General features: G+C 42.0%; 1 protein-coding gene across 1 annotated transcript in view; it reads right to left on the bottom strand.

Moving 5' to 3' along the window:
* Window positions 1-27169, bottom strand: part of GRIN2D (glutamate ionotropic receptor NMDA type subunit 2D) — a 642162-nt gene that overhangs the window by 240200 nt on the left and 374793 nt on the right. The window contains exon 7 of the mRNA XM_040434835.1: window positions 11528-11653. Within this exon, the coding sequence (XP_040290769.1) occupies window positions 11528-11653 (126 nt within the window). The remainder of the gene's footprint in view (window positions 1-11527; window positions 11654-27169) is intronic.

Here is a 27169-nt window from a genome sequence, read left to right as displayed (position 1 = left end):
CCGGCCTCCTCCTGACGATCCTCTGCTGACTCCTTTGGTACTTCACGTCTCTCCTGGTATTTATGACCCTGGCTTCTCCTGACAATTCTCTGCTTGCTCCATTTGTACTTTGTAGCTTTCCTGGTATTGACTCGGTCCGTTCACGTCCTGTTGTTTGTCTGTCTGTCATCCCTGCACTTATTCCAAGTTAGGGATTGCCGTCCAGTTGTCCCCTATCATTAGGACTCGTGAGGCAAGTAGGCAGGGCCAGGGGTAAGGGTGGAACGCAGTGGTCACTTCCCTCCCCCCTGTGTGTGTACGCGACCGTTACACAATCTTGACAGGATTCGTCTCCAGGTGGAGAGGAATCGTTTTCTTGGCATCTTTTCTCCATTGCAACACCACATCGTTGAATAAACAGAAGACTGGCCTATTCTGTCCTGTCTTAGGCAACATGTAATATTTATTAGTAAATTCATTAAATATTTATTATTAAATTGAACCAAAACTTGATTAAAATGATAATAAAGTATAATTAACTTCGCCAAAACTGACTAAACTGACAACTCAGGCATGAACTCAGCCTTACAGGTCCATGTTAGTGTCAAGAAGAAGCACACTCCTCTTACACCCTCATCGGCTGATTCCACATAGATGTCTAGAGAACCTGTTCTATTAAACGCTTATACAAATAGAGCTCCCCCGACAGAGTGGAGAGGGTGTCAGCAGTAAGTTTGTGTTGACATCACTGATTTATTTTCCCTTCCTCTGATCCGTCAGAACAATAAACCACAAAAAACGGATCCTGTCTGTGGAGCATACGCCTTCACTGGGTCAGCATTTGCTCAATAATCCATCAGTTTTGCCTAAAAAAAAAAAACAGGAATGGATCTAAAACAGAGATGACACATGAATGGAATATTTACATGTCTTCTGTGTTTTGTAGCCACTCCTGCTTTTGGCTACCAAATCATAAGCCAATTCTGATGGGACCATACAGGCCTTACAGCTGCTACACAGACAGGATCTGTTGTGCATCTAATTTTTCCTTCCTTCTGACAGATCATAAGAAAGGTAAAAAAATATTATAATGTCAGCCAGGCCGAAAGCCAAAATAGTGGACCAGTCATGAAGTGGGGAGGGTGGGAACAGCATGAGAAGTCCACAGAGTGGAATGAAATAGTGATGAGATGTAAGCAGCATGAAGAGACCACAGAGTGGCCCAATGACAGGGTCTGGAAGTGGAAGCAGTATGAGGAGGCCACTGAGTGGTACAATGACTGAGTCTGGAGGTGGCAGCATAAGGAGAAAGCCACCGAGTGGCACAATGACCAAGTCTAGGGGTTGCGGATGCAGCAGCAGCATCATGAGAAGGCCAACGAGTGGCACAATGACAGTCTGTAGATGGCAGCAGTATAATGAGGCCACCGAGTGGCAAGGTGACATAGTGTGGATATGGCAGCAGCATGAGGAGACAAAACAGTGGCAAGGTGACATAGTGTGAAGGTGGCAGCGCATCTGGAGACCAAATAGTGGCAAGGTGACATAGTGTGGAGGTGGCAGCAGCCGCAGGATCCCACAGAGTGGCAAGGTGACATAGTGTGGATATGGCAGTAGCAGCAGCAGCATGAAGAGACCACAAATTGGCAAGTTGACATAGTGTGTAGATGGTAGCAGCACACAGAGTGTCAAGGTGACATAGTGTGGAGAAGGCAGCAGCAGGAGGAGACCACAGAATGGCAAGATGACATAGTTTGGAGATGACAGCAGCAGCTGCATCAGGAGACCAGAAAGTGACCAGGTAACAGAGTGGGGTGGTGGGTGGCAATATCAGTACCCACTGATGAAGGTGGGTGAAATAAGGAGCACTTGGCATCAGATATGTGGTATCAGGTGGGTTGCGGCATCAAAGTAGTAGATGAGGTAGGTAGTCAGAAGAAACCAGTCTCTTGTATCAAAGTGTTGGTGTGGCACCATGGATGATCTAGTCTGATACATCAGGAATTGGTGGTTTGATATCCTGGCTGATCCATGCCTGATTCATCTTGACAAAGGTCAGTCTCTCCACATTTTGGGTGGCCAGGCGAGTTCTCCTTAAGGTAACTATGGCCCCCGCCGCGCTAAACACCCGCTCTGATGCCACACTACTGGCCGGGCAGGACAGATTTTCCAAGTATGCCACAACCTGCTGATTCAGGTCCTGCTCTAGGTATACCTGCTGCTGCTGGTGAGTAGTTTCTTCACTATGCGGGTGAAGAAAGCTATTTATCAGCGACTGTACACCTGCAAGAGGATAGAGGATGGGGCCGATAGGCAGCAGCCAACTGACTACATAGGATGTCTTTGTAGTAGTTTAGTTTGTCCTCCCTCTCGGCGAGTGTAAAAAAATGCCCCCATTCTGCACCAGTAGCAAGGGTTCAACAAGGTGGAGAGACAGAAGTCATCCCTCTGCCGAATGGTGAAAATTCGGCTGTCACTACGCAAGCAAGTGAGCATGCAGCGGGCCATTTGTGCAAGTGACTCAGAGGGACTCTGCCTACTTCCACGGTGTGTCTGGGTCCTCTGTCTCGTCTTCCTCATTGTCCTGTAGCTCCTCTGGCTGCTCCTGCTCCTCCTGTCCTGTCAGCTGAGTAGAAAAACCACCCATTTGGCTACACATTACCTGTGCGCCAATGTCCTCCTCCCCCTCCTCCAGTTCAGCCCCCACAGGGCTCATGTGGTCGTGAGATAGAGTCTCCTGTCCCCTGACCAGCCATTGTTACCACCATCTGTTCCAGCAATCAAAGGAATAGCCGGCACCTGGACCCAAGGCACACCCGCACAGGGAGGATATGAGACCACAATAAAAGTGAAACAAATCCCAGCGGGTGCTTGTAAGCGAACTTCAAGGTTTTATTATTTCATATTATATCCAATAAATACATGGACGCGTTTCAGCATATCCAGCTTTCATCACCATGCTTATGAAAGCTGGATATGCTGAAACGCGTCCTCGTATTTATTGGATAAAATATGAAATAATAAAACCTTGAAGTTCGCTTACAAGCACCCGCTGGGATTTGTTTCACTATCTGTTCCAGAACATGAAGCAGTGGAATGACGATGTTCATCCCGTAGTCCTGGCGACTGACAAATAACGTGGCGTCCTCAAAGGGCTTGAGCAAACGGCAGGTGTCATGCATGAGCTCTCAGTGGCTGACATCAAAATTACACAGGGGAGTACTCCTATCCGCTTGGATCATCAAGAAATCGTTGATGGCCTTTCTTTGTTCGTAAAGTTGGTTCAACATATGGAGGGTGGAATTCCAACGGGTGTAAACGCACCCGTCAGCCTGTGTTGGGGGATGCCGTTCTGCCGCTACAACTCAAAGAGGGTGTGCTTTGCGGTATACGAGTGGCTGAAGTGCATCCAAAGTTTCCTGGCCATTTTTAGAATGTCTTGCAGATGGGTGGAAGACTTCAGGAACCGTTGGACAACCAGATTGAACATGTGTGCCATGCAGGGCACATGGCTCAGCCTTCCTTGACGCAGCGCCGACCCGATGTTCTTCCCATTGTCGTTCACCATAGTTCTGATTTAAAGTTGTCAGGTAGAAAGCCAGGATTCGTTTTCTTAATGCATCACACGGAGCAGCTCCTCCCCTGTGTGACTCAGTTCGCCAAGGTAAACCAGGTGCAGAACAGTGTGATACCGCCAAGCCCTGCACATGTAGTATGCTGGAGGGGCTCTGTAACTTGTTCCTGCAGTGGAGGCTGAGGACAAGGTGGAGAATGAGGAGGCAGAGGCGGAAATTGTCGCAGGTAATGTACCCGACCATAGTTACAGGCGTGCACTTTGGAAGACACCGACAGGCTCAAGGACTGGCCCACCTTCTGCTCTACATATGTGTGCAGGGCTGGTACTGCCTTCTTCGCAAAGAAATAACAGCTTGGGGCTCTCCACCTTGGCTCGGCACAATCCATCAGTTCTCGGAAAGGTGCAGAGTCCACCACTTGGAAAGGGAGGGACTAAAGCACCAGCAACTTGGACAGGATCACGTTCAGCTTCTGCGCCATTGGATGCGTGCACGCATACTTTTGTCTCTTGGCAATCTCTTCGGTGATCGATTGCCGACAAAATGACTGACAAGGAGTATGAGAAGGAGCATCTGGACCAGCAGAAGATGGGATTGACAGACAGCTCTCTTCAATTGATTTTACTAAATCACACCTTCCCACTAAGCCCCTCCTTTCGCCCAAAAGTGGTGAGAGGACCTAAAAGTGGAAAAAAAGAAACTTTTGTACACCAGAAACTGATGTACATCCTTTGATAAATTTCCTCCAGTGAGGTGCATGCTGCAGTAGACTTCAGGTGTCATTAAAGCATATTTAAATAAAATGTAACATCTTTGGTATTGCGCTTTATATAGAAGAATATGGATCCAAGCTTGTGGAAGAATGTCACTGCAGTTGCCTTTAATGATATACTACAGCATTTGACGTTGTGAGTTCTGTACTCACCAAGGATTTGTTACATAGATTATACACAAAATATTTTAATGGCATAATTATAAATATCACATATATGTAATTAGTACTGCTAGCTGCTCCATTTAAATGCACCACTGATTTTTGCTGGATTGCAATTAATTATTTGCATAGCTTGGTGTAAAAAATGAATAACGGTAATGTTTTATTTTATCCTCCATTTTCCAAAGCTCAACTCCATATATCTAGTTTTTATTTTATAAGTGTCAAGATTTAAAATCTTTACTTTTATATCAGATTTCTTATCCATTCTCAGACCTAAGACCTACTTTAAATTTGTATTGTGAATAATTAGTATTATATATAGTGGAGATGAAATGACAAGGCGCAGCATCAAATTCTTCCTTTAACCTTCATTTTTCTTGTTTTGATTTATTTGATTAAATTTGCATCTTTGCAGTTTACCAAGCAAGTTGTCAGATAAATGAGAATATGACTGGATGTCACCTCCTGTAAGAAGTTGTCTGGGTAAGAGAGACTTGGTCTGCATCTCTCCTGCCTGTCTGAAGCTGTAGATTGCTTTTCACAAAGTCTTATGCACATTATTATTCAATTATGTTCTATATGACCCCTGTTTTGCTATAACATGTGACCAATAGAACTACAGTATATGGGGCACCAACTGCCTCTGTTTTTTTGTTACAGTACAGAAAAGTTGCTGGATTACTGCCTTTGAGTTTAACTCCTTAATATGGTACTGTTGAGATATCCTAATATGAGTAGCACGAGATGACCAGCTTTGAAAAAAAAAATCTGAGACCAAGAAAAAAGGTATGGAAGGACAGATCTGTATGTAGTATGAAGTTTCAGGGACTCCATGTGCCTCTACAAAGGTTGCATGCAACTCTGCTGTGTGCTTGAGGCCTTATATTATTATTAATATAAATTCACACTATAAAAAAAAAATACACAAAACATACATTGAAGGTACCGTTTGATATTAGAAAATAAGGTCTCTTTTTCATCGGCTACATCTGGCTTTGCACCTTAGCCTTATTCAAGAGAACTAAGTAAAACATGACTGCACAATCAGACTCCCACTACTATTTTATGCAGAATGCTATTTCATATTAGGTACTGAGATATAAAGTGAACAACTATTCCAGTCTTAAGTAAAAAATTAAAGAATAGAGCATTTACAAAATACACCTTGAGGGCAACCTAAGTACTGTTTGGACAAAACCCCTTTCTCACTGTATTTCCATGTATTTATATTAAAACTCCAAGTTTAGTTTATTTCTAGCTGTAAAATCCAAGCAAAGTGAAAAAAATAATTTTGAGTTTAATAGAAACTAAGAAGAGACAGGGATTTGCCAGGCTGATGCTAATGCATTTTATTAATATGCAGTTGAACCATTCTTATTGCTTTTCCCATTTTGATTCTATCCAAACTCCTGGTAAAATGAATCAAATTCTAGCAGCTGAACTAGGGAATTTAAAAAAAATAAAAAAAATAAAACACAGAACTCATTTTTTCTTTCTTGTTTGTACTCCTGTACTTTGCACACAGACTTTGTCATTTACAGCTATAATAATTGGCATTTTTATGGCACATTTCACCCATAGAGAATACTCGTTCATTTTAGATTTGTAGCAATACTGAAAGACACTGGGCACAAGGCCATTCACAAGAGTAGAAGAAAAAGGATATAGACCTCAGAAATAAAGGGAAACACTTCCAGTGCAATTTTCAAGAGACGCGTAATAATCTTGACTTGGCCTCACCTTTGCTCTCAGCTAATTAAATAGTGGAACAAAGGACATAGCACCGTAGAAACATTATATCTCCCAAGAAAAGTGGTTACTTTTTATTAGACATAATATTTTATATATTAATATAAATTATACAGTATATAGTAACCTCTTTTCAAGATTCATGATATCTCAGATCAAAAGGAAGATGGTTCCACCTGTTTTGGTAGTAAGATCCATCCATATTAATTAAACTGCTAAAGTTAAAGAGCTTTTACAAGTTCAAAATTTAAACCACCATTGATCATTAAATATCTCAAACATCAAAAGTTATACTGCTGCATTGGGTGACATCCCATATAATGATCACATGTCCTGGTAGCTATAAAAATCACTGCCCAGTCTATGGGATGTCACTCCTGACATCCGTTTGACAGGGTTGTCTGGTTCAATGCAGGAAATGGGCATGTGCGGACATATCTTTACTGAGTTAGTTCCATAGAGCTGTGCAGGAGATAGAAGTACGAAGTAGAGGCATATTAAATGTGTGTAGCATGCAATGCATGCTGGGATATGTAGTCTTAGCATGAAGGAGCATATGAAAAATGGAGTATGATGTGATCACAGGCACCAGTGATTTTTTTTGCCTTTTATTTTTTTCATCTTCTAGGACAATAGCCTTAACTGGATGAAACACTTGGCCTAAAGTATTAGGGGAAATTTGGGCAGGAGACTGAGTTCCAATAAGTAAAAAGAAATAAGTCTATGTACACATTTGGAGGTAACTTTTGCTTATGATTGCATTTTACTTATTTGGGCTAAAAATCATATTTTCAATTGGCCTTCATTAAAAATATTGAGCCATTCTGTCACAAAGTGTTAACTGTTTTTATAACTGTGTAACTGGTACTTTCGTTTTCACTTTGTGCCAGTCATCAAATAACCCTTATCTCTAAACTACTAAGAGGTCGTAAACACTTATTTAAGCCACATTCTTTTTAGTAAGATAAGGATTGAGATATAATGTGTTTAGAATGTCAGAGAGCAGAGATAAGAAGTCCATCTGCTCCTGGTCTGACAGAAAAGACAGAAAATCCACAGGCAGTTACTACAGTTTCTCAGCTATGTAGACAAAAAAGGATTCCATATTTTGAATAAAGACCAATTGAAAAAAATATTTTAGCTCAAAATAAGTACAGTGCAATAATAAAATTGGCCCATAGCTGTACAAAAAATAACTACATTTTCAAGGGATTTGGATGGCTTTTGTTGAGAGATAACACAGATAACACTGTAACATGTGTTATCAGAGTCAATTTTAGTTTGGCTACATCTGTTTATCATCATTAAAAACCAGTGAAAACTAAGCCCAAGACCTAGATGTGTCAAACACAAAAATAGGGACCCACAAAATAAATCAGAACAAAACAGAAAAATAGAAAACAGCAAAGATGACCTCGGTATTTATGGGGTGGGTAAATTATGGGTAAAGGGGAAATGCTCCTCATGATCTTTATAGAAAAATATGCATTGACATTGTGAATGAGATCAAATCTCTGGAAATGGACCCTTCTTATTAATGAGATTGCCTTTGAATCAGTATACATTTGAAATTCTGATATCACTTCCTATGTCAGCCATGACACAGGAAGTACCCTGTAGAAAGGTACTCCATCTTCTACCTCAGTGTGCAAGTGCGCTCTAGCAATCTCATTAGTGATCTCTAGTGATACATTGCTCCAGTAAAGTCTAGTTGTCCTATCCTTATTCTAATTCTTAAAAAAAAAAAAGTAAAACAAAGGATTTTTATAAGACAAATATATCTATTTTATTGTAGACCCTGCGACACATGCTCTAGCAAAATCCATTTCCCTTTTTTGCACTCCCTTTGTCTCATCCCCTTTCTTATCTTTGAGACACTTGAAGATTATGAGCATGCCACTAATGGTAGCTGAATTAGGGAAAGTTCTTATCTGGTGTTCTAATTAGCTAATCACATTTTCTCTTGATCAGTAAGAGATACTAATCATCCCCTGAGCCTTTCTTTGTGATTGGAGCATGCTATGTACATCAGAACAATTATCTCAAGCAGATGCAAAGAAGAGAAGACAAAAAAAAAAAACTTCTTGACAATCAGACAGCCCTTCTATTTATTTTAGTGTTCTGCATCCTGGTAGATTTTAGCTCAGATCTCATACTCACCGCTTCATAAAATCCTGACGGCAGGTTGGTGAAGAAAGTAATATTACACTCACTGCTTCACAATTCTGTTTGATAAGACCATGTTTACCTAGCACAGCCGGATCAAATAAAATAAATCTTGAAGGCAGTGTGTCACTTTTATATTATTATTTTGTTGATTTTTTTCCCCCACTGTTTCTTCTATGTTGTTATTATACACAATATATAATGTAAAAGTTTTGGAGGGTATTTACATGCTTTTATTTTATTCTATTTACTTATCAATTCTAATGAGAATAATCAAATAAAAAAAAAATTATAATGTTGAAAAATGTAGATATAGGTTAAAAAATGACCCCATGTGTACCATGGTCATAATGATGGAAATTGTCCAGTAAATATTATTAATAATTTTTAGCCCACTAATCTGTGGTTTAAACAAAATATTTGGTGTACGGTAAGCATCAGCTCTTATTGATTCTTCACAGACACAAATGCACACACACATTGGGGCAGATGTACTAGAAGACTCCGCAAAAAACAGATCCGCAAAAAAAATGGATGACATCCGTGTACATTCCTTTTTTTCTGAATGGAACAGCTGGCCCTTCATAGAACAGTATTATCCTTGTCCGTAATGCGAACAATAATAGGACATGTTCTATTTTTTTGCGCAGCGGAAATATGGAAAATGTGCACGGAGTACCTTCCATTTTTTTTGCTGCCCCATTGAAATGAATGGTTCCGTATACGGTCCGCAAATTTTTTTTTTACGGAGACGGAATGAAAATACATTTGTGAGAAAGAGGCCTTATTATTAGACAAATTGACTTTTATAAATTTGGAACATCTTAAAATCGGCACCAGATTTATGCCAGAGTTCTGTGTTCCAGAATTTTGCTTGTGTAACAAAAATGTTGTCGGTATGGCACTAAAATTTATGTGTGTACAATATAAATTTGTCAATACGCCAAAAAATTGTGTCGTTTGTTTACACTGCTTATAGTTTGACACTCCAAAAATATGTAAAAACTTTTGCGCATTTTGGCACACAGAGGTGCATTTAGTGCACGTCCCCAAAAAATTTGCATTTTTAATGATAAATCTCCTCCAGCATACAGTCGTGGCCAAAAGTTTTGAGAATGACACAAATATTAGTTTTCACAAAGTTTGCTGCTAAACTGCTTTTAGATCTTTGTTTCAGTTGTTTCTGTGATGTAGTGAAATATAATTACACGCACTTCATACGTTTCAAAGGCTTTTATCGACAATTACATGACATTTATGCAAAGAGTCAGTATTTGCAGTGTTGGCCCTTCTTTTTCAGGACCTCTGCAATTTGACTGGGCATGCTCTCAATCAACTTCTGGGCCAATTCCTGACTGATAGCAACCCATTCTTTCATAATCACTTCTTGGAGTTTGTCAGAATTAGTGGGTTTTTGTTTTTCCACCCGCCTCTTGAGGATTGACCACAAGTTCTCAATGGGATTAAGATCTGGGGAGTTTCCAGGCCATGGACCCAAAATGTCAACGTTTTGGTCCCCGAGCCACTTAGTTATCACTTTTGCCTTATGGCACGGTGCTCCATCGTGCTGGAAAATGCATTGTTCTTCACCAAACTGTTGTTGGATTGTTGGAAGAAGTTGCTGTTGGAGGGTGTTTTGGTACCATTCTTTATTCATAGCTGTGTTTTTGGCCAAAATTGTGAGTGAGCCCACTCCCTTGGATGAGAAGCAACCCCACACACGAATGGTCTCAGGATGCTTTACTGTTGGCATCACACAGGACTGATGGTAGCGCTCACCTTTTCTTCTCTGGACAAACCTTTTTCCAGATGCCCCAAACAATCGGAAAGAGGCTTCATCGGAGAATATGACTTTTCCCCAGTCCTCAGCAGTCCATTCACCATACTTTCTGCAGAAGATCAATCTGTCCCTGATGTTTTTTTTGGAGAGAAGTGGCTTCTTTCCTGGCCTTCTTGACACCAGGCCATCTTCCAAAAGTCTTCGCCTCACTGTGCGTGCAGATGAGCTCACACCTGCCTGCTGCCATTCCTGAGCAAGCTCTGCACTGGTGGCACTCCGATCCCGCAGCTGAATCCTCTTTAGGAGACGATCCTGGCGCTTGCTGGACTTTCTTGGACGCCCTGAAGCCTTCTTAACAAGAATTGAACCTCTTTCCTTGAAGTTCTTGATGATCCTATAAATTGTTGATTGAGGTGCAATCTTAGTAGCCACAATATCCTTGCCTGTGAAGCCATTTTTATGCAACGCAATGATGGCTGCACGCGTTTCTTTGCAGGTCACCATGGTTAACAATGGAAGAACAATGATTTCAAGCATCACCCTCCTTTTAACATGTCAAGTCTGCCATTTTAACCCAATCAGCCTGACATAATGATCTCCAGCCTTGTGCTCGTCAACATTCTCACCTGAGTTAACAAGACGATTACTGAAATGGTCTCAGCAAGTCCTTTAATGACAACAATGAAATGCAGTGGAAAGTTTTTTTGGGGATTAAGTTAATTTTCATGGCAAAGAAGGACTATGCAATTCATCTGATCACTCTTAATAACATTCTGGAGTATATGGAAATTGCTATTATAAAAACTTAAGGAGCAACTTTTCCAATTTCCAATATTTATCTAATTCTCAAAACTTTTGGCCACGACTGTGCAGTTTTATATAATACTATAAACCAGTAAGAACACCAGTAACATTTTTGTTTGCAGTTTTTACTACATGTGTGTTTTTGTAAAAATAACATATATAAATATATATTCCTTCTACATAAATACGCAGTGAGCCACAACGGTAAGTTATACTTCTATAAGGACATGACACAGAACACTGTGAGCTAACAATGGCAGCATCACAAAATATTTCAGTTCCACATCTTCAGTGCTACTAGCCTGTAGCAAAATAGCTAAGAACAAGGAACACTAAAAATAAAACATCTTCAACCATCAAGTGTTAGAAAGTTCTCATAAAAGGGGCCAAAAATAACTCAGGGAGAAATAAAAAGGGAAGATACAGAACTACAGAGAACAGTGAACTACAACTATGGCAATTAAGAGGAACTAAACAGCTAAGTGCAAGACAATTTTAAAAAATCTAAAGGGAAAGTATTGTAGTTCAGGTACTTACTCTTTCCTGTGGAGAGGCTTCGGTTATATCCAACAGGGCTGAAATACTCAAAGATGAAAACAGTCACAGCGACCACAGTAAGACACATGACAAACATCATGACCCACACGGCAGGGCTGTATGGCTCTGGAAAAGAGGATCAGAGTCTTTAGAATAGAAATGATAAAATATAAATTCAGAAGACACACTAGAATATTGAGAATTATTCTTTACTTTGTAACTACCATAATGTGATTCTCTCTTCGGATTATCTGCTTGCAAGTAGGAATAAAAAACTACTTTTACATAGAAAATTAGGCAACATTTTTATCTGTATGACTATTGTATGTACTGTGTGCCAAAAAGAGCAAGCAATTACATATTAAAAGTAATCCACACTTTGCTGACATCAACCTGGGATCAATAATAGACCCAGGGGTAAAATAATTATCCAAGGGGCTCCATAGGAAAACCTGGATGGAGGTCCACTGTGTCATGTCCACCATCAGCAGAAAGTGAGTAAATCATCAGGCTGATCACTTCAGAATTTCACTCCCGTTCCTGTACTCTCATCTCTTTATTAACAATAATAATAAAGCCAATTTTAATCATGCATAAGATGAACAATCCCAATAAATATAGTACTTTTTTCTGTATAGGTAAAATATCCTTTGTTAAAAGGAAAGTGTCAGGAACTACATGTTGCCCCAACCATGGACTGCATTAAATCCCAGCAGCCTCTTTGGTTATAGACAGCTATGTTTTATTATGAACCATTGCAATGCTTCTAAGAGAATTCTGTAAAAACAATCCAGGAATAGGGAGAAGCTTAATGGGGGTGGCTTCCTACCAGATTCTCTATATTCAGCTCAGCTTAACTGCGGCCCTCCAGCTGTTGTAAAACTACAACTCCCACAATGCCCTGCTGTAGGCTGATACCTGTAGGCTGTTCAGGCATGCTGGGAGTTGTAGTTTGGCAACAGCTGGAGGGATGCAGTTTGAGGATGCCTGGTGTATAGGATGTGTCAATCAAGACAAGCCAGCAGATGGGAAGCTGCTCCCATGGCTTTTCTAAACTGCAAAAGAAGCTGTCACTGGGTCTACATCCTAAAGATTGCACGTCCTGTGTTCTATTGTCTTACATTGCAGAATCTAAAAAAATCTATAAAGCATTCAAATATTGGAGTGCACTTTGGGCTACCAGGTACTTGAATCTTGATGGCTTTTTTTTATCCCTATACAGTTCCCAGTAGACAATAATCTCTAGTTCTTCTCAACAGCATAGATTCATTTCAGAAAACTACATAACATAGGTTATCAAAGTAGGCATTATTCATAAACAATACTAGAACAAATCAAGAATTGATTCATAAAATTAATTACCGGTAATACATATTCATTCTCTTTAGTGACCTAAGAAACTACACAAGTTACCAGATTACTGGCTATATTTTGTTTAAGTTGGTCCTTTTCGCCCCCTTACTACCACTACCACTGACAATCACAATACATTAGTAAGTGCCTTGTATTAAAAGGGTTGTCCCACAAAGAAATATTCAACAGTTTTCAAGCCAGCACCTGGATCTGAATACTTTTTTAATTGTATGTCATAAAAAATGTATAGCTACTGAATTATTAAATAAAATGTATCTGTATAGTGGCACTTAATTTCTTATTTCTTTGACCGGCTCATTAAGAAAGGCCGCACATGCTCAGTTTCATCTTTGAACTGCCTCCTGAGCTGTGATAGGAAGATCTGAGACACACCTCCTGAGCTGTGATAGGAAGATCTGAGACACACCTCCTGAGCTGTGATAGGAAGATCTGAAACACACCTCCTGAGCTGCAGCAGAAAAGACACTCCCCTTGAGTTGTCAGCTAGATATAAATCTAGTCAGAGCAATGAATGGGGAGATCTCAGGATCCATGTGAGATACAGGGCTGGTTCTAGCTTTGTTAGAAACATATTGTCATGGACTATATGATGTCTGATGTTCATTTTTTTTACATTATTTGTGGGATAACACCTTTAACTTTCTCTTCATGATAAATGCTATTTGCTGAAGTGACACAACCCCTTAAAGGACTGATATGCTATCTGGGATAGATCCAGTTGTGATAGCCTCTATAAACAGTCACACATTTTGCGTTAATATTAGCAGCCTTCATATATCCAGCTATTGGACTTTTGCTTTGGTGGTCATTTAAAAGGTTATCCTATTTTTGGGAGACAATTATAAGAGACAAATGTCAATATTATACAAGGTTTGACCATGTTTCCCAAAGGGAACATTTTGAGAGTAAAGTATTTATTTTATTTGTTTCCATTGAGACACTTGCTACCATGACAAGTCTTGAGCCAAGGATTTTTTTTTAATGATTTCTCCTCCAAGTAATCTCCAACTCTCCTGAGAAAAATGCTTTCTGATAGTTTGTGATGAAAACACCAGGAAATCTAATAAGATTTGCTGTTCTGCAGAGCAGGATATCCTTTTCTATTACAGTTCTTCTTCTCTGGTCTACTACTGGCACAAAGGCAAGATGAGACACACAAGTGTAAGTGGCACTTTGAATTCTCTGGATTGGTCCTGCGCTAATACATGAGCTATCGCAGAAAAACACTGGAGAGCTTTACAGTTTCAGTGTGACAGAACATATCACTAGTTACCATCTCTCTGACTCACTTTCCTCCAGGTATAAGAAAACAGACATACTTTTCCTCCCCAAAGCATAAACTGAACAGTAATTGCACAAATTACCATTTAGTTTAACTGACACCAAGTCTTAGATGCAATTTATCTTTCAATATACACTTATCTTAAAGCGGCTATGTCACCAGGATCAATCCTATACAACCAGGCATATAGCCTGGTAGGGTTGATGAAGCTGAGAAAACTCGCCCTTCGATCCTCCCCACAGCTAAGCTCCACTTCAGCAGAAGCTGATCCTGCTGCCACAACCAGGTTCAGTGACATGACGGTGCGTGCGCAGTATGCATCTTTGCTTCTTCTAGAAGTGGCACCGCTATTGGCTTCAGCTGAAGCGGAGCTTGTCTGTGGGGAGAATCGAAGGATGAGCATTATCGCCTCCCTCTCGCCCCTTTTGCGTCCCCCTGTTTCCCACATTCAATTTTTTTGCGAAACGGACATGTAGACATGCGGAGATGGAATGCACACAGAGTAACTTCCTTTTTTTTTGCGGACCCATTGAAATGAATGGTTCCACATACAGTCCGCAAAAATAGACACAACGGGCACGGAAAGAAAATTTGCTCGTGTACATGGGCCCTTAACAACTTCCTGACCGCCCATAGGATATAAACGTCTTATGGGCGGTTGTTTATCTCTCAATTGATGTTCTAAAACGTCTATTCAGAGATGGCAGCTGCATGCTAATCGTGCAGCTGCCGAGCGGGGGGACCGCTGTCAGTGACAGCAGGGAAACCCAGAGAGAAGGCAGGGACAGTTCCCAGGTGTCCCTGCCTTCTAGATCGATGTATACACAGCAATATGCGCTTCCTGTCCCGGCCTGGTGGTCATGTGACCGCCGGGGCCGGGAGAGTGCAGAAGCTGTAGGGTCTTTCACAGACCTCGATCAGCCCTGCACTGAGGCTGTACAGCCCCTCTGGGGGGGTGTATTTCCCCTGTAACTGGGGCTACTATTTTAGCCCCAGTTACAGGAGAAATCAATAATGAAAAAAAAAATAAAAAATTAAGTTACATTTCCCCCAGAGGTATTGTATGACCTGTGTTTAATTTTAAAAAAAGTTTCACTTGTAAAAAAAAATCCCCAATTAAGTAATTAAAATGAAATGTTAAAACTAGAAAAAATAAAATAAAATAGACATACGGTCAGGTCCATAAATATTGGGACATAGACACAATTCTAACATTTTTGGCTCTATACACCACCACAATGGATTTCAAAAGAAACAAATAAAATGTGCTTTAACTGCAGACTGTCAGCTTTAATTTGAGGGTATTTACATCCAAATCTGATGAACGGTGAAGGAATTACTCCAGTTTGCATATGTGCCTCCCACTTGTTAAGGGACCAAAAGTAATGGGAGAGAATAATAATCATAAATCAAACTTTCACTTTTTAATACTCGGTTGCAAATCCTTTGCAGTCAATTACAGCCTGAAGTCTGGAACGCATAGACATCAGCAGACGCTGGGTTTCATCCCTGGTGATGCGCTGCCAGGCCTCTACTGCAACTGTCTTCAGTTCCTGCTTGTTCTTGGGGCATTTTCCCTTCAGCAAGTGAAATGCATGCTCAATCGGATTCAGGTCAGGTGATTGACTTGGCCATTGCATAACATTCCACTTCTTTCCCTTAAAAAACTGTTTGGTTGCTTTTGCAGTATGCTTTGGGTCATTGTCCATCTGCACTGTGAAGCGCCGTCCAATGAGTTCCGAAGCATTTGGCTGAATATGAGCAGATAATATTGCCTGAAACACTTCAGAATTCATCCTGCTGCTTTTGTCAGCAGTCACATCATCAATAAATACAAGAGAACCAGTTCCATTGGCAGCCATACATGCCCACGCCATGACACTACCTCCACCATGCTTCACTGATGAGGTGGTATGCTTAGGGTCATTAGCAGTTCCTTTCCTTCTCTATACTCTTCTCTTCCCATCACTCTGGTACAAGTTGATCTTGGTCTCATCTGTCCATAGGATGTTGTTCCAAAACTGTGAAGGCTTTTTTAGATGTTGTTTAGGTAACTCTAATCTGGCCTTTCTGTTTTTGAGGCTCACCAATGGTTTACATCTTGTGGTGAACCCTCTGTATTCACTCTGGTGTAATCTTCTTTTGATTGTTGACTTTGACACACATACACCTACCTCATGGAGAGTGTTTTGATCTGGCAAACTGTTGTGAAGGGCGTTCTCTTCACCAGGGAAATAATTCTTCGGTCATCCACCACAGTTGTTTTCCGTGGTCTTCTGGGTATTTTGGTGTTGCTGAGCTCACCGGTGTGTTCCTTCTTTTTAAGAATGTTCCAAACAATTGTTTTGTCCACGCCTAATGTTTTTGCTATCTCTCCGATGGGTTTGTTTTGTTTTTTCAGCCTAATGATGGCTTGCTTCACTGATAGTGACAGCTCTTTGGTTCTCATCTTGAGAGTTAACAGCAGCAGATTCCAAATGCAAATAGCACACTTGAAATGAACTCTGGACCTTTTATCTGCTCATTGTAATTGGGATAATGAGGGAATAACACACACCTGGCCATGGAACAGCTGAGAAGCCAATGGTCCCATTACTTTTGGTCCCTTAACAAGTGGGAGGCTCATATGCAAACAGTTGTAATTCCTACACCATTCACCTGATTTGGATGTAAATACCCTCAAATTAAAGCTGACAGTCTGCAGTTAAAGCATTTGGTATGTCCCAATATTTATGGACCTGACTGTATTTGGTATTGCTGCATCTGTGCTCTATAAAGATATCACATGTTCCACCCCGTCTGATAAACACCACAAAAAATAAAATAATAATAACATTTTTGTCACCTTACATCACAAAAAGTGCCACCAAGTGATCAAGAAGGTGTATGCCCCACAAAATGGTACTAATAACATTGTCACCTCATCCCGCATCCCTACATAAGAAAATCGCTCGAAAAATGTAAAAAAACTATAGCTCTCAGAACATGTAGACATTAAAACATATTTTTTTGTTTAAAAAATGCTATTATTGTGTTAAAGTGAAATACATTTTAAAAAGTATATATTTTAGGTATCGCCGCATCCGTAACAACCAGCTCTATAAAAATATTACATGATCTAATCACTCACGTGTTACCTAAAATCACATAAGGTGCAACATCAAGCGATCAAAAAGGCATATGCCCCTCAAAATAGTACCAATCAAACCGTCACCTAATCCCGCCAAAAATGAGATCATAACTAAGACAATCGGTCAAAAAATAAAAAGCTATGGCTCTCAGACTATGTAGACACTAAAACATCATTTAAAATGCTTCAAAAATGCTATTATTGTGTAAAACTTAAATAAATAAGAAAGAGTATACACCTTAGGTATTGCCGCATCCATAACACATAATTCACGGTGATGGCGCTACCCCCTGATGAAGAAACGCCGAAACATGCATTGGGGTAACGCCATCCCGGTTCTGGATACACTAGCTCCTTTGGTAAGTCTCCCTTGTATACGGCAATCATTATTCCTTGTGGAACACCTAAAGCGTTAACAAAGTTTGTAAAATCAGTATTGAGTAACTTGAGGCTGTAGTTTCTACAATGGGGTAGAAATCACAGTTCATCTGAACAGCTCCATTGAAGTGAATGGGTCCGGATTCAGTGCAGGTGCAATGCGTTCACCTCACGCATTGCACTCGCGTGGAATTCTCCCCCATGTGAAAGGGGCCTAAGGGCTGTTTCGCACGAGCAGAGGGCGTGTAGGTAATCCGTTGTGTGAAAGAGTGCCAAACCCTGCTTTGGACAGCAAAGACACGGAGAGACACGGAGCAGTAACATGATTAATAATTCTCCATGCCTCTCTGTGATCTTTTTACTACAAAATCACAGGGAGATAAAGTTATCACCATGATTTTGTAGTAAAAAGATCACAGAGAGGCACGGAGCATTATCAATCATGTTAATGCTTTGTGTCTCTGCTTCCCGGAGTGGGGTTTGGCATTCTTTTACGTAGCGGATTCCATGTACTGCATCCGCTCGTGTGAAAGAGCCCAAAGGCTGCTTTCAGATGAGCAAGTTGCATACCGCGGACTCACCGCATGAGTATAAGACAGGTCTCGTCCTGAACTTTCAGCATTGCCGGGGTCTCCTGGCATTATATTGATTTATCATGCTATGTAACCCTCGCAACTCACTCATCTGAAAGAAGCCTTACAGAGAACATACGGGGTCATTTATCAAACTGGTGTAAAGTAGAATTGGCTACGTTTCCCCATAGCAACCAATCCGATTCCACCATTCATTTTTCAAAGCTCCTTTGGAAAATGAAAGGTGGAATCTGATTGGCTGCTATGGGCAACTAAGCCAGTTCTACTTTACACTAGTTTGATAAATGACCCCAATAGGGTTTAATGTTCCATTTTCAGCTGGGGAATAGATATGGGAATTGAGTTTAGCAATCTTTGTGTCCTACAGCAGATAGGTAGGGGAAGTCTTCTGAACCAGCCAGTTGTCTTACAGCCAGACAAATGACAGTGAGGAGAATTTATGTATTTTATGCATTTATAATTACACTGCTATTTTCCGCAGCACTTTACAGACAATACCATCAAACTGTCCTCAATGGGGCTCACAATCTAAGGCCTCATGCACACAAACATATTTTCTTTCCGTGTCCGTTCAGTTTTTTCTTTGCATCTGCATTCCGTTTCCGTATGTCTGTATTTCCATTCCGCCAAAACTTAGAATATGTCCTATTATTGTCCGCATAACGGACAAGGATAGGACTGTTCTATTAGGGGCCAGCTGTTTCGTTCCGTAAAATACGGAATGCACACGGACGTCATCCGTATTTTTTGCGGACTGCAAAATACATACGGTCGTGTGTATGAGGTCTAAGTAGAAAGAGAAAGAGACAGTACACAGCTGAGAATTTTTTTTAAAATATTTATCAGTTTTTATTAAGAAATGAGACAAAGTTGGATCAAGTGAAAGAAAGTGGTTAAAGAGTAAGTTAACCTTAATAACAAATTTTAATATGATGTCCCTAATACCCCCAATAAAACTTTTTCTAATATACTTTATTTATTAATTTTGTACTTGTATTATACTTTTCCCCACATAGTGCTCACCATTCACTGTGCGCTAAAACTCAGTTCTCCGTACACCGCTGACAGCTCAGTGGTGTACAGAGTACAAACTGTGTGTTTACGAACGGGGCCGCAGCAGCACTGTGAGTACCGGCAGGAGTGCATATTGCTGCTCCTGCCCATGCCCCCCGGAGGATTACTAACTCCTGGCATAGCACATGGGTACTCTGTACCCATGTACTATGCCAGGATTAGCTGAGCGGACTCCGGTCTGTCCCTGCTCTGCTAAGCTAAGAGAACAGCATGTCAGCTTTTAGCTTAGTGGAGCAGGCACAGGCAGGAGCCTGCTCCGCTCAACTAATCCTGGCATAGCACATGGGTACAGGGTACCCATGTGTTATGCTAGGAGTTAGTAATCCTCCGGGGTGTACGGGAGCGCATATTACTCCGTGCGCTGCTGCGGCTCCATTAATAAAATGTATTCCGTACTCCGTACACCGCTGAGCTGTCAGCAGTGTACAGAGAACTGAGTTTTAAGTGCACCAGGGAATAGTGAGCCCTAGGTAGGGAACAGTATAATAAAAATACAAAATTAATAAATAAAGTATATTAGAAAACGTTTTATTGGGGCATTAGGGACATCTTATTAAAATTTGTTATAAAGAATTGGTTACTCTTTAAGTGAGGAATATGTAAATATTGAATATTGTTACAATTCTTTTTGCTCATTTTCTATGTTTATGTTTCCTGAAAAGCTCCTCCAATAGTACAGGTTCACTTTACAATGAATAATCCTGATATACATTATGCATGAAATGTAGTGTATGAACACTGAGCATTACATGAGTAGATCATGTAAAATCACATATGCATTCATGCTTGTAGCACCCTTAGCCATCTCATTCCGGGTACTGTAGTTCTGTATCTCTTGTAGTAGAAATATCTATGATCTCTGTTACATTTACAGCTATGTTTCTTATGAGATTACATTTCAGAAAGCAGCATCAACACTGACATCACATATATTAACCACCTCCGGACCGCCTAACGCAGGATTGCGTTCCGGAGGTGGCAGCGCTGCGCAGAGTCACGCATATACGCGTCATCTCGCGAGACGCGAGATTTCGCTCAAAGCCGGCCCGCGCATGCGCATCGCGGGCCGGCAAAATTAAAAGAAGTATTTCGTCACCAGCCTGCCAGCAACGATCATTGGCTGGCAGGCTGGCGATTTTCAAAAAATCCAATCCAAAGTCATATAACAGATCATATTAGTAAATATGATCTGTTATATGGCTTCTCTGCTCCTGTGCTGGTCCTTTTCGTCGGTTGGATCCAGCACAGGAGCAGACTGAACTGTGAGTAGCACCAACACTACACCTTAGCCCCAGATCACCCACCTGCACCCCAATTAACCCTTTGATCACCCCTTTGATCGCCCCTGTCAATCACTAGTGAAAGGAAAAAAAGTGATCAGTGTAAACTGTCACTTTTTTTTTTTCACTGGTATTGGCTGTTAGGTTTTAGGGATAGTTTAGGCCCCTTGGTTAGGTAGTTAGCGTCAGTTAGCGCCCACCCCACCGCACCGCAGTCACTTTTATTCGCTGTTTAGCGTATCGCTAATCAGCATTTGTACTTTTATAGTATCTGTAAGTGATCAAAACTGATCACGGTCAGATCTATAATAGTATTAGTGTCACTTTAGTTCGCCCTCCACCCAAAACGCAGTGTTTGCCCGATCAAGCCTGATCGGTCGCCCACACGTGCGTTCACCCACGCCCGCCCCACCGCAGTGACAAAAAATATATATTTTTTGATCACTGCACATTCATTTTACACGCACTGTGGCGATAAAAAAATCAGTTTTGATATTTTTTATCAACCGCAGCAGCCTCCGGTACTTCGCTAGCCTCCCCTTTGTAAGACAGGTTTGCTTTTTTTCTTGGGTAGTCTCAGGGAATACCCCTAAATTTAGTAGTCCAAAATGTCAAACAGGGGGTATTCTTCTGAAGAGGCCTACAGGATTCTGACCCAGTCGGATGAGGAGTGGGAACCCTCATCTGACGAATCTAGCGGGTCAGAATATGAACCTGTGGAAAGCAGTGGCTCTCTGACCCAAAGTTCGGACGAGGAGGTGGAGGTCCCTGGCAGCACCAGGCGTACCCGGCCCCATGTCGCTAGACCACAGGTTACGCAGGATCCGCTTCAAGAGCAGCAGAGTGGGGCTGTCGCTGCCGGATCACGTGGTGAGGCATACACCAGCAGCGCAGCCCTTCCTGGACCTAGTACCAGCACTGCCGTACAACATGGTGAAGTAGCGAGCACCAGAAGGGCAGTTGAAGCTGGTACGGTGGCACGTGCAATAGTTACCCCGTCGCAGCCACCGCAAAGACAGGCCCGTAGAGCCCCTAGAGTCCCTGAGGTGCTGGCAAATCCTGATTGGCAGTCACCAACTTCAGCCGCACCAGTAGTTCCCCCTTTCACCGCCCAGTCTGGAGTTCGGGTTGAGACGGCTCAAATCGGTTCGGCCCTGGGATTTTTTGAGCTGTTCTTGACTGCGGAGCTCTTGGACTTAGTCGTGGCAGAGACCAACCAGTATGCCACACAATTTATAACCGCTAACCCGGGAAGCTATTATGCCCAGCCTTTCCGGTGGAAACCAGTCCAAATTTCCGAACTTAAAATTTTTTTGGGCCTTCTCCTCAACATGGGCCTGACAAAAAAGCATGAATTGCGGTCATATTGGTCAACGCACCCAATTCATCACATGCCCATGTTCTCTGCTGCTATGTCCAGGACACGATTTGAGACCATCCTGCGTTTTCTGCATTTTAGCGACAACACCACCTCCCGTCCCAGAGGCCACCCTGCTTTTGACCGGCTCCACAAAATTCGGCCCCTCATAGACCATTTCAACCTGAAATTTGCAGATTTGTATACCCCTGAGCAAAACATCTGCGTAGACGAGTCCCTAATACATTTTACCGGGCGCCTTGGCTTCAAACAATACATCCCAAGCAAGCGTGCCCGGTATGGGGTCAAATTGTATAAGCTCTGTGAAAGGGCCACAGGCTATACCCACAAATTTCGGATCTATGAGGGAAAAGATCAGACCCTGGAGCCGGTCGGTTGCCCTGACTACCTGGGGAGCAGTGGGAAGACAGTCTGGGACTTGGTGTCACCCTTATTCGGCAAGGGGTACCATCTTTATGTGGACAATTTCTACACAAGTGTGGCCCTCTTTAGGCATTTGTTTATAGAACGGATTTGCGCCTGTGGCACCGCGCGAACTAGTCGCGTGGGCTTCCCCCAACGGCTTGTAACCACCCGTCTTGCAAGGGGGCAGAGGGCTGCCTTGTGTAACGAAGAACTGCTCGCGGTGAAATGGAGAGACAAGCGTGACGTTTACATGCTCTCCTCCATTCACGCAGACACGACAATCCAAATTGAGCGAGCAACCCGTGTCATTGAAAAGCCCCTCTGTGTCCACGACTATAATGCGCTCATGGGAGGGGTGGACTTCAATGACCAGATGTTGTCTCCGTATTTAGTTTCCCGCAGAACCAGACGCTGGTATAAGAAGGTGTCTGTATATTTAATTCAATTGGCGCTCTACAATAGTTTTGTTCTCTACAGTAAGGCTGGGAGAACAGGATCCTTCCTCAAATTCCAGGAAGAGATCATCGAGAACCTCCTTTACCCAGGAGGTTCCGTGGCCCCATCCACCAGTGTAGTTAGCCGTCTACACGAGCGACATTTCCCCAGTGTCGTTCCTGGTACCTCAACCCAACCGTCACCCCGAAAAAGATGTCGTGTCTGTAGCAGGAGTGGAATAAGGCGTGACACCCGCTATTTCTGTCCTGACTGTGCTGACCACCCTGCCCTATGCTATGGAGAGTGTTTCCGGAAGTACCACACACAGGTACACCTAGCATAGGGATCACATCTCACCAGGACAGGCACACAGGGCTATTAGGGCCCATTCACTCACAGCTGCTGCAAACCTCTCCTTTCACCTGGGATAAAGTGCATAACGTACTTCGCCACATCTTTGGGCGATTTGCGCTTTGCACATTGTCCCATGGGGAAGGAGAGGTTTGTTCTATAAAAGGTAAAAAAAACTAAACAAAAAAAAAAATACCGGTAAGTAAAAAAGTTAAATGTTCAGTTAAAAAAGTTTAAAAAAAGTTTCTATGTTCTGTTCAACAGTTAATAAAGTTATTGCTTTGCGGCCTGGTTTTTTCTTTTTTGTTTTGTTTTTTTTTACCTTTCAGGTGGACCAACCGATCGACTAGCTGCAGCACTGATGTGCATTCGGACAGAAGCATTGCGCTGCTGTCAGATTACACGCAAGTCGGTGTATGCGGCGCTGCAAGACGAGATTTCTCCTCTGCAGTAAAAGATACGTTTGCTGAGGCATATGAGCTGAGGAGGTGGCGGTGTTCATATACTTTGGCAAACACTTTGTATATATAAAAAAAAAAATCCCGGCAATGATTTATTCATCCACATCGATTGATGTGAATGGAGAAATCTGGTTTGCCAGGGCATACGAGCTGAAGTGGGTATGGATGTTGGGCGGAGCTCCTATGTCCTGGCAGACGCCTTTCCCCTCCTTTTTCTTTTTTTGGCAGAGATTTTTTCATCCACATTGATCGATGCGAATGAAGAAATCTGTGCCGTTCATTTTTTTCTTTCAGCCCAGAGGCTGAACGGAAAAAAAAAATCTCATTACCCGTATGCTCAATATAAGGAGAATAGCAGAAACTCCTAATGCTGGGCATACATGTAATGATTGCGGAGACCCTCAAATGCCAGGGCAGTACAAACACCCCACAAATAACACCATTTTGGAAAGAAGACACCCCAAGGTATTCGCTGAGGGGCATATTGAGTCCATGAAAGATTGAAATTTTTGTCCCAAGTTAGCGGAAAGGGAGACTTTGTGAGAACAAAATCAAAAAAATCTATTTCCGCTAACTTGTGCCAAAATTTTTTTTTTCAATGAACTCGCCATGCCCCTCATTGAATACCTTGGGGTGTCTTCTTTCCAAAATGGGGTCACATGTGGGGTATTTATACTGCCCTGGCATTTTAGGGGCCCCAAAGCGTGAGAAGAAGTCTGGTATCCAAATGTCTAAAAATGCCCTCCTAAAAGGAATTTGGGCACCTTTGCCCACCTAGGCTGCAAAAAAGTGTCACACATGTGGTATCTCCGTATTCAGCAGAAGTTGGGGAATATGTTTTGGGGTGTCATTTTACATATACCCATGCTGGGTGAGATAAATATCTTGGTCAAATGCCAACTTTGTATAAAAAAAATGGGAAAAGTTGTCTTTTGCCAAGATATTTCTCTCACCCAGCATGGGTATATGTAAAATGACACCCCAAAACACATTCCCCACCTTCTCCTGAGTACGGAGATACCAGATGTGTGACACTTTTTTGCAGCCTAGGTGGGCAAAGGGGCCCACATTCCAAAGAGCACCTTTCGGATTTCACAGGTCATTCACCTACTTACCAGACATTAGGGCCCCTGGAAAATGCCAGGGCAGTATAACTACCCCACAAGTGACCCCATTTTGGAAAGAAGACACCCCAAGGTATTCCGTGAGGGGCATGGCAAGTTCCTAGAATTTTTTATTTTTTGTCACAAGTTAGTGGAAAATGATGATTTTTTATTTTTTTTTTTTTTCATACAAAGTCTCATATTCCACTAACTTGTGACAAAAAATAAAAATTTCCATGAACTCACTATGCCCATCAGCGAATACCTTGGGGTCTCTTCTTTCCAAAATGGGGTCACTTGTGGGGTAGTTATACTGCCCTGGCATTCTAGGGGCCCAAATGTGTGGTAAGGAGTTTGAAATCAAATTCTGAAAAAAATGACCTGTCAAATCCGAAAGGTGCTCTTTGGAATATGGGCCCCTTTGCCCACCTAGGCTGCAAAAAAGTGTCACACATCTGGTATCTCCGTACTCAGGAGAAGGTGGGGAATGTGTTTTGGGGTGTCATTTTACATATACCCATGCTGGGTGAGAGAAATATCTTGGCAAAAGACAACTTTTCCCATTTTTTTATACAAAGTTGGCATTTGACCAAGATATTTATCTCACCCAGCATGGGTATATGTAAAAAGACACCCCAAAACACATTCCTCAACTTCTCCTGAGTACGGGGATACCAGATGTGTGACACTTTTTTGCAGCCTAGGTGGGCAAAGGGGCCCACATTCCAAAGAGCACCTTTTGGATTTCATAGGTCATTTTTTACTGAATTTGATTTCAAACTCCTTACCACACATTTGGGCCCCTAGAATGCCAGGGCAGTATAACTACCCCACAAGTGACCCCATTTTGGAAAGAAGAGACCCCAAGGTATTCGCTGATGGGCATAGTGAGTTCATGGAAGTTTTTATTTTTTGTCACAAGTTAGTGGAATATGAGACTTTGTATGAAAAAAAATAAAAATAAATAAATCATCATTTTCCACTAACTTGTGACAAAAAATAAAAAATTCTAGGAACTCGCCATGCCCCTCACGGAATACCTTGGGGTGTCTTCTTTCCAAAATGGGGTCACTTGTGGGGTAGTTATACTGCCCTGGCATTCTAGGGGCCCAAATGTTTGGAATCAAGTTGAAATCAAATTCTGAAAAAAATGACCTGTCAAATGCTGGGTGAGATAAATATCTTGGTCAAATGCCAACTTTGTATAAAAAAATGGGAAAAGTTGTCTTTTGCCAAGTTTCTCTACCTCTGTAATACATAGTAATACCCCAAAATTTTTTGGGGGATTTTACAAGGCTTAGTAGTTTAGAAGCAAATCTTGAAATTTTTCAGAAATTTACAAAAACCCAGGGGCGGAGCCAGCGCTTGAGCCGGATGGAAGTGTGAAGTGCTGCTCTCCTGCCTGCATAGCCCTCAAAGCTCCTTATTTTAAGCTTACTGGTTGTCAAAATGGTAAAAATCGGGGGCCAGAAACCCACAGAACAACCGGGTAACAGCCGATCCGAAAATCAAGCTGGAGAGATGGAGAGATACATCAAAAAGACAGCTGCAGCGGCAGTGAGCCGGGAATCCAAGATGGCGCCCGGCACCCCACGCTCTGCACACAAGCTAGCAACAGCAGCCGGCAACGATAAGGTAGGGGATGACCCCAGTGAAACGGACTGTCTGCCCATATCTAGAGCTTTCCTAAAAGAAGCTCTTGCAGAAGCCCTGGGCCCCCTTAGCATAGATATCTCCTTGATAAAAGAGGATGTTCAGCATATAGGACAGAGGGTTGAAGTATTGGAAGAAACCCAGGCCAAGATCCTGCAACACCAGGCTGAAGTAACATTTAGCTTGTCTCTTGCTCAATGCCATATAAATTCGCTCTACACGGCCATGGAAGATCAAGAAAATAGAAGCAGGCGGAACAACCTGCGTTTTAGAGGCATTCCGGAATCGGTAGCTTCTATAGATATTACAGAAACTGTAATTCAAATCTGCTTGAAAATTTTAGGCCCTGATTCAACGCATGAGGTTTTGATTGAGCGGGCGCATAGAGCTCTCAGGCCTAAACCACAAGTGAATGAGCCCCCCAGAGATGTTATCTGCAAGTTTCTGCATTTTCCTGTCAAAGAAGCCATCCTGGCAAGTGCCAGAAATTCCAACCTGTATTGGGAAGAAAATAATATCACCATCTTCCAAAACCTGGCGCAATCGACCCTAAAAAAGCGTAAATCCCTGAGACCTCTCACCGAATGGCTGCGGCAACACAGAATTCTATACAGGTGGACATTTCCATTTGGCTTATCCTTCCTGCATGACGTACGTCGCATTCATATCTCATCTTTTGCAGACTTGGATAAAGCCTATGACCTTCTCCAGATCTCTCCTTTGCCTATTGAGAACTGGGACATGG

The sequence above is a fragment of the Bufo bufo genome, chromosome 1 (assembly GCF_905171765.1).
Source record: "Bufo bufo chromosome 1, aBufBuf1.1, whole genome shotgun sequence".
In the NCBI taxonomy this organism is placed as follows: Eukaryota; Metazoa; Chordata; class Amphibia; order Anura; family Bufonidae; genus Bufo; species Bufo bufo.
This window is presented reverse-complemented; position numbering and strand designations above follow the sequence as displayed.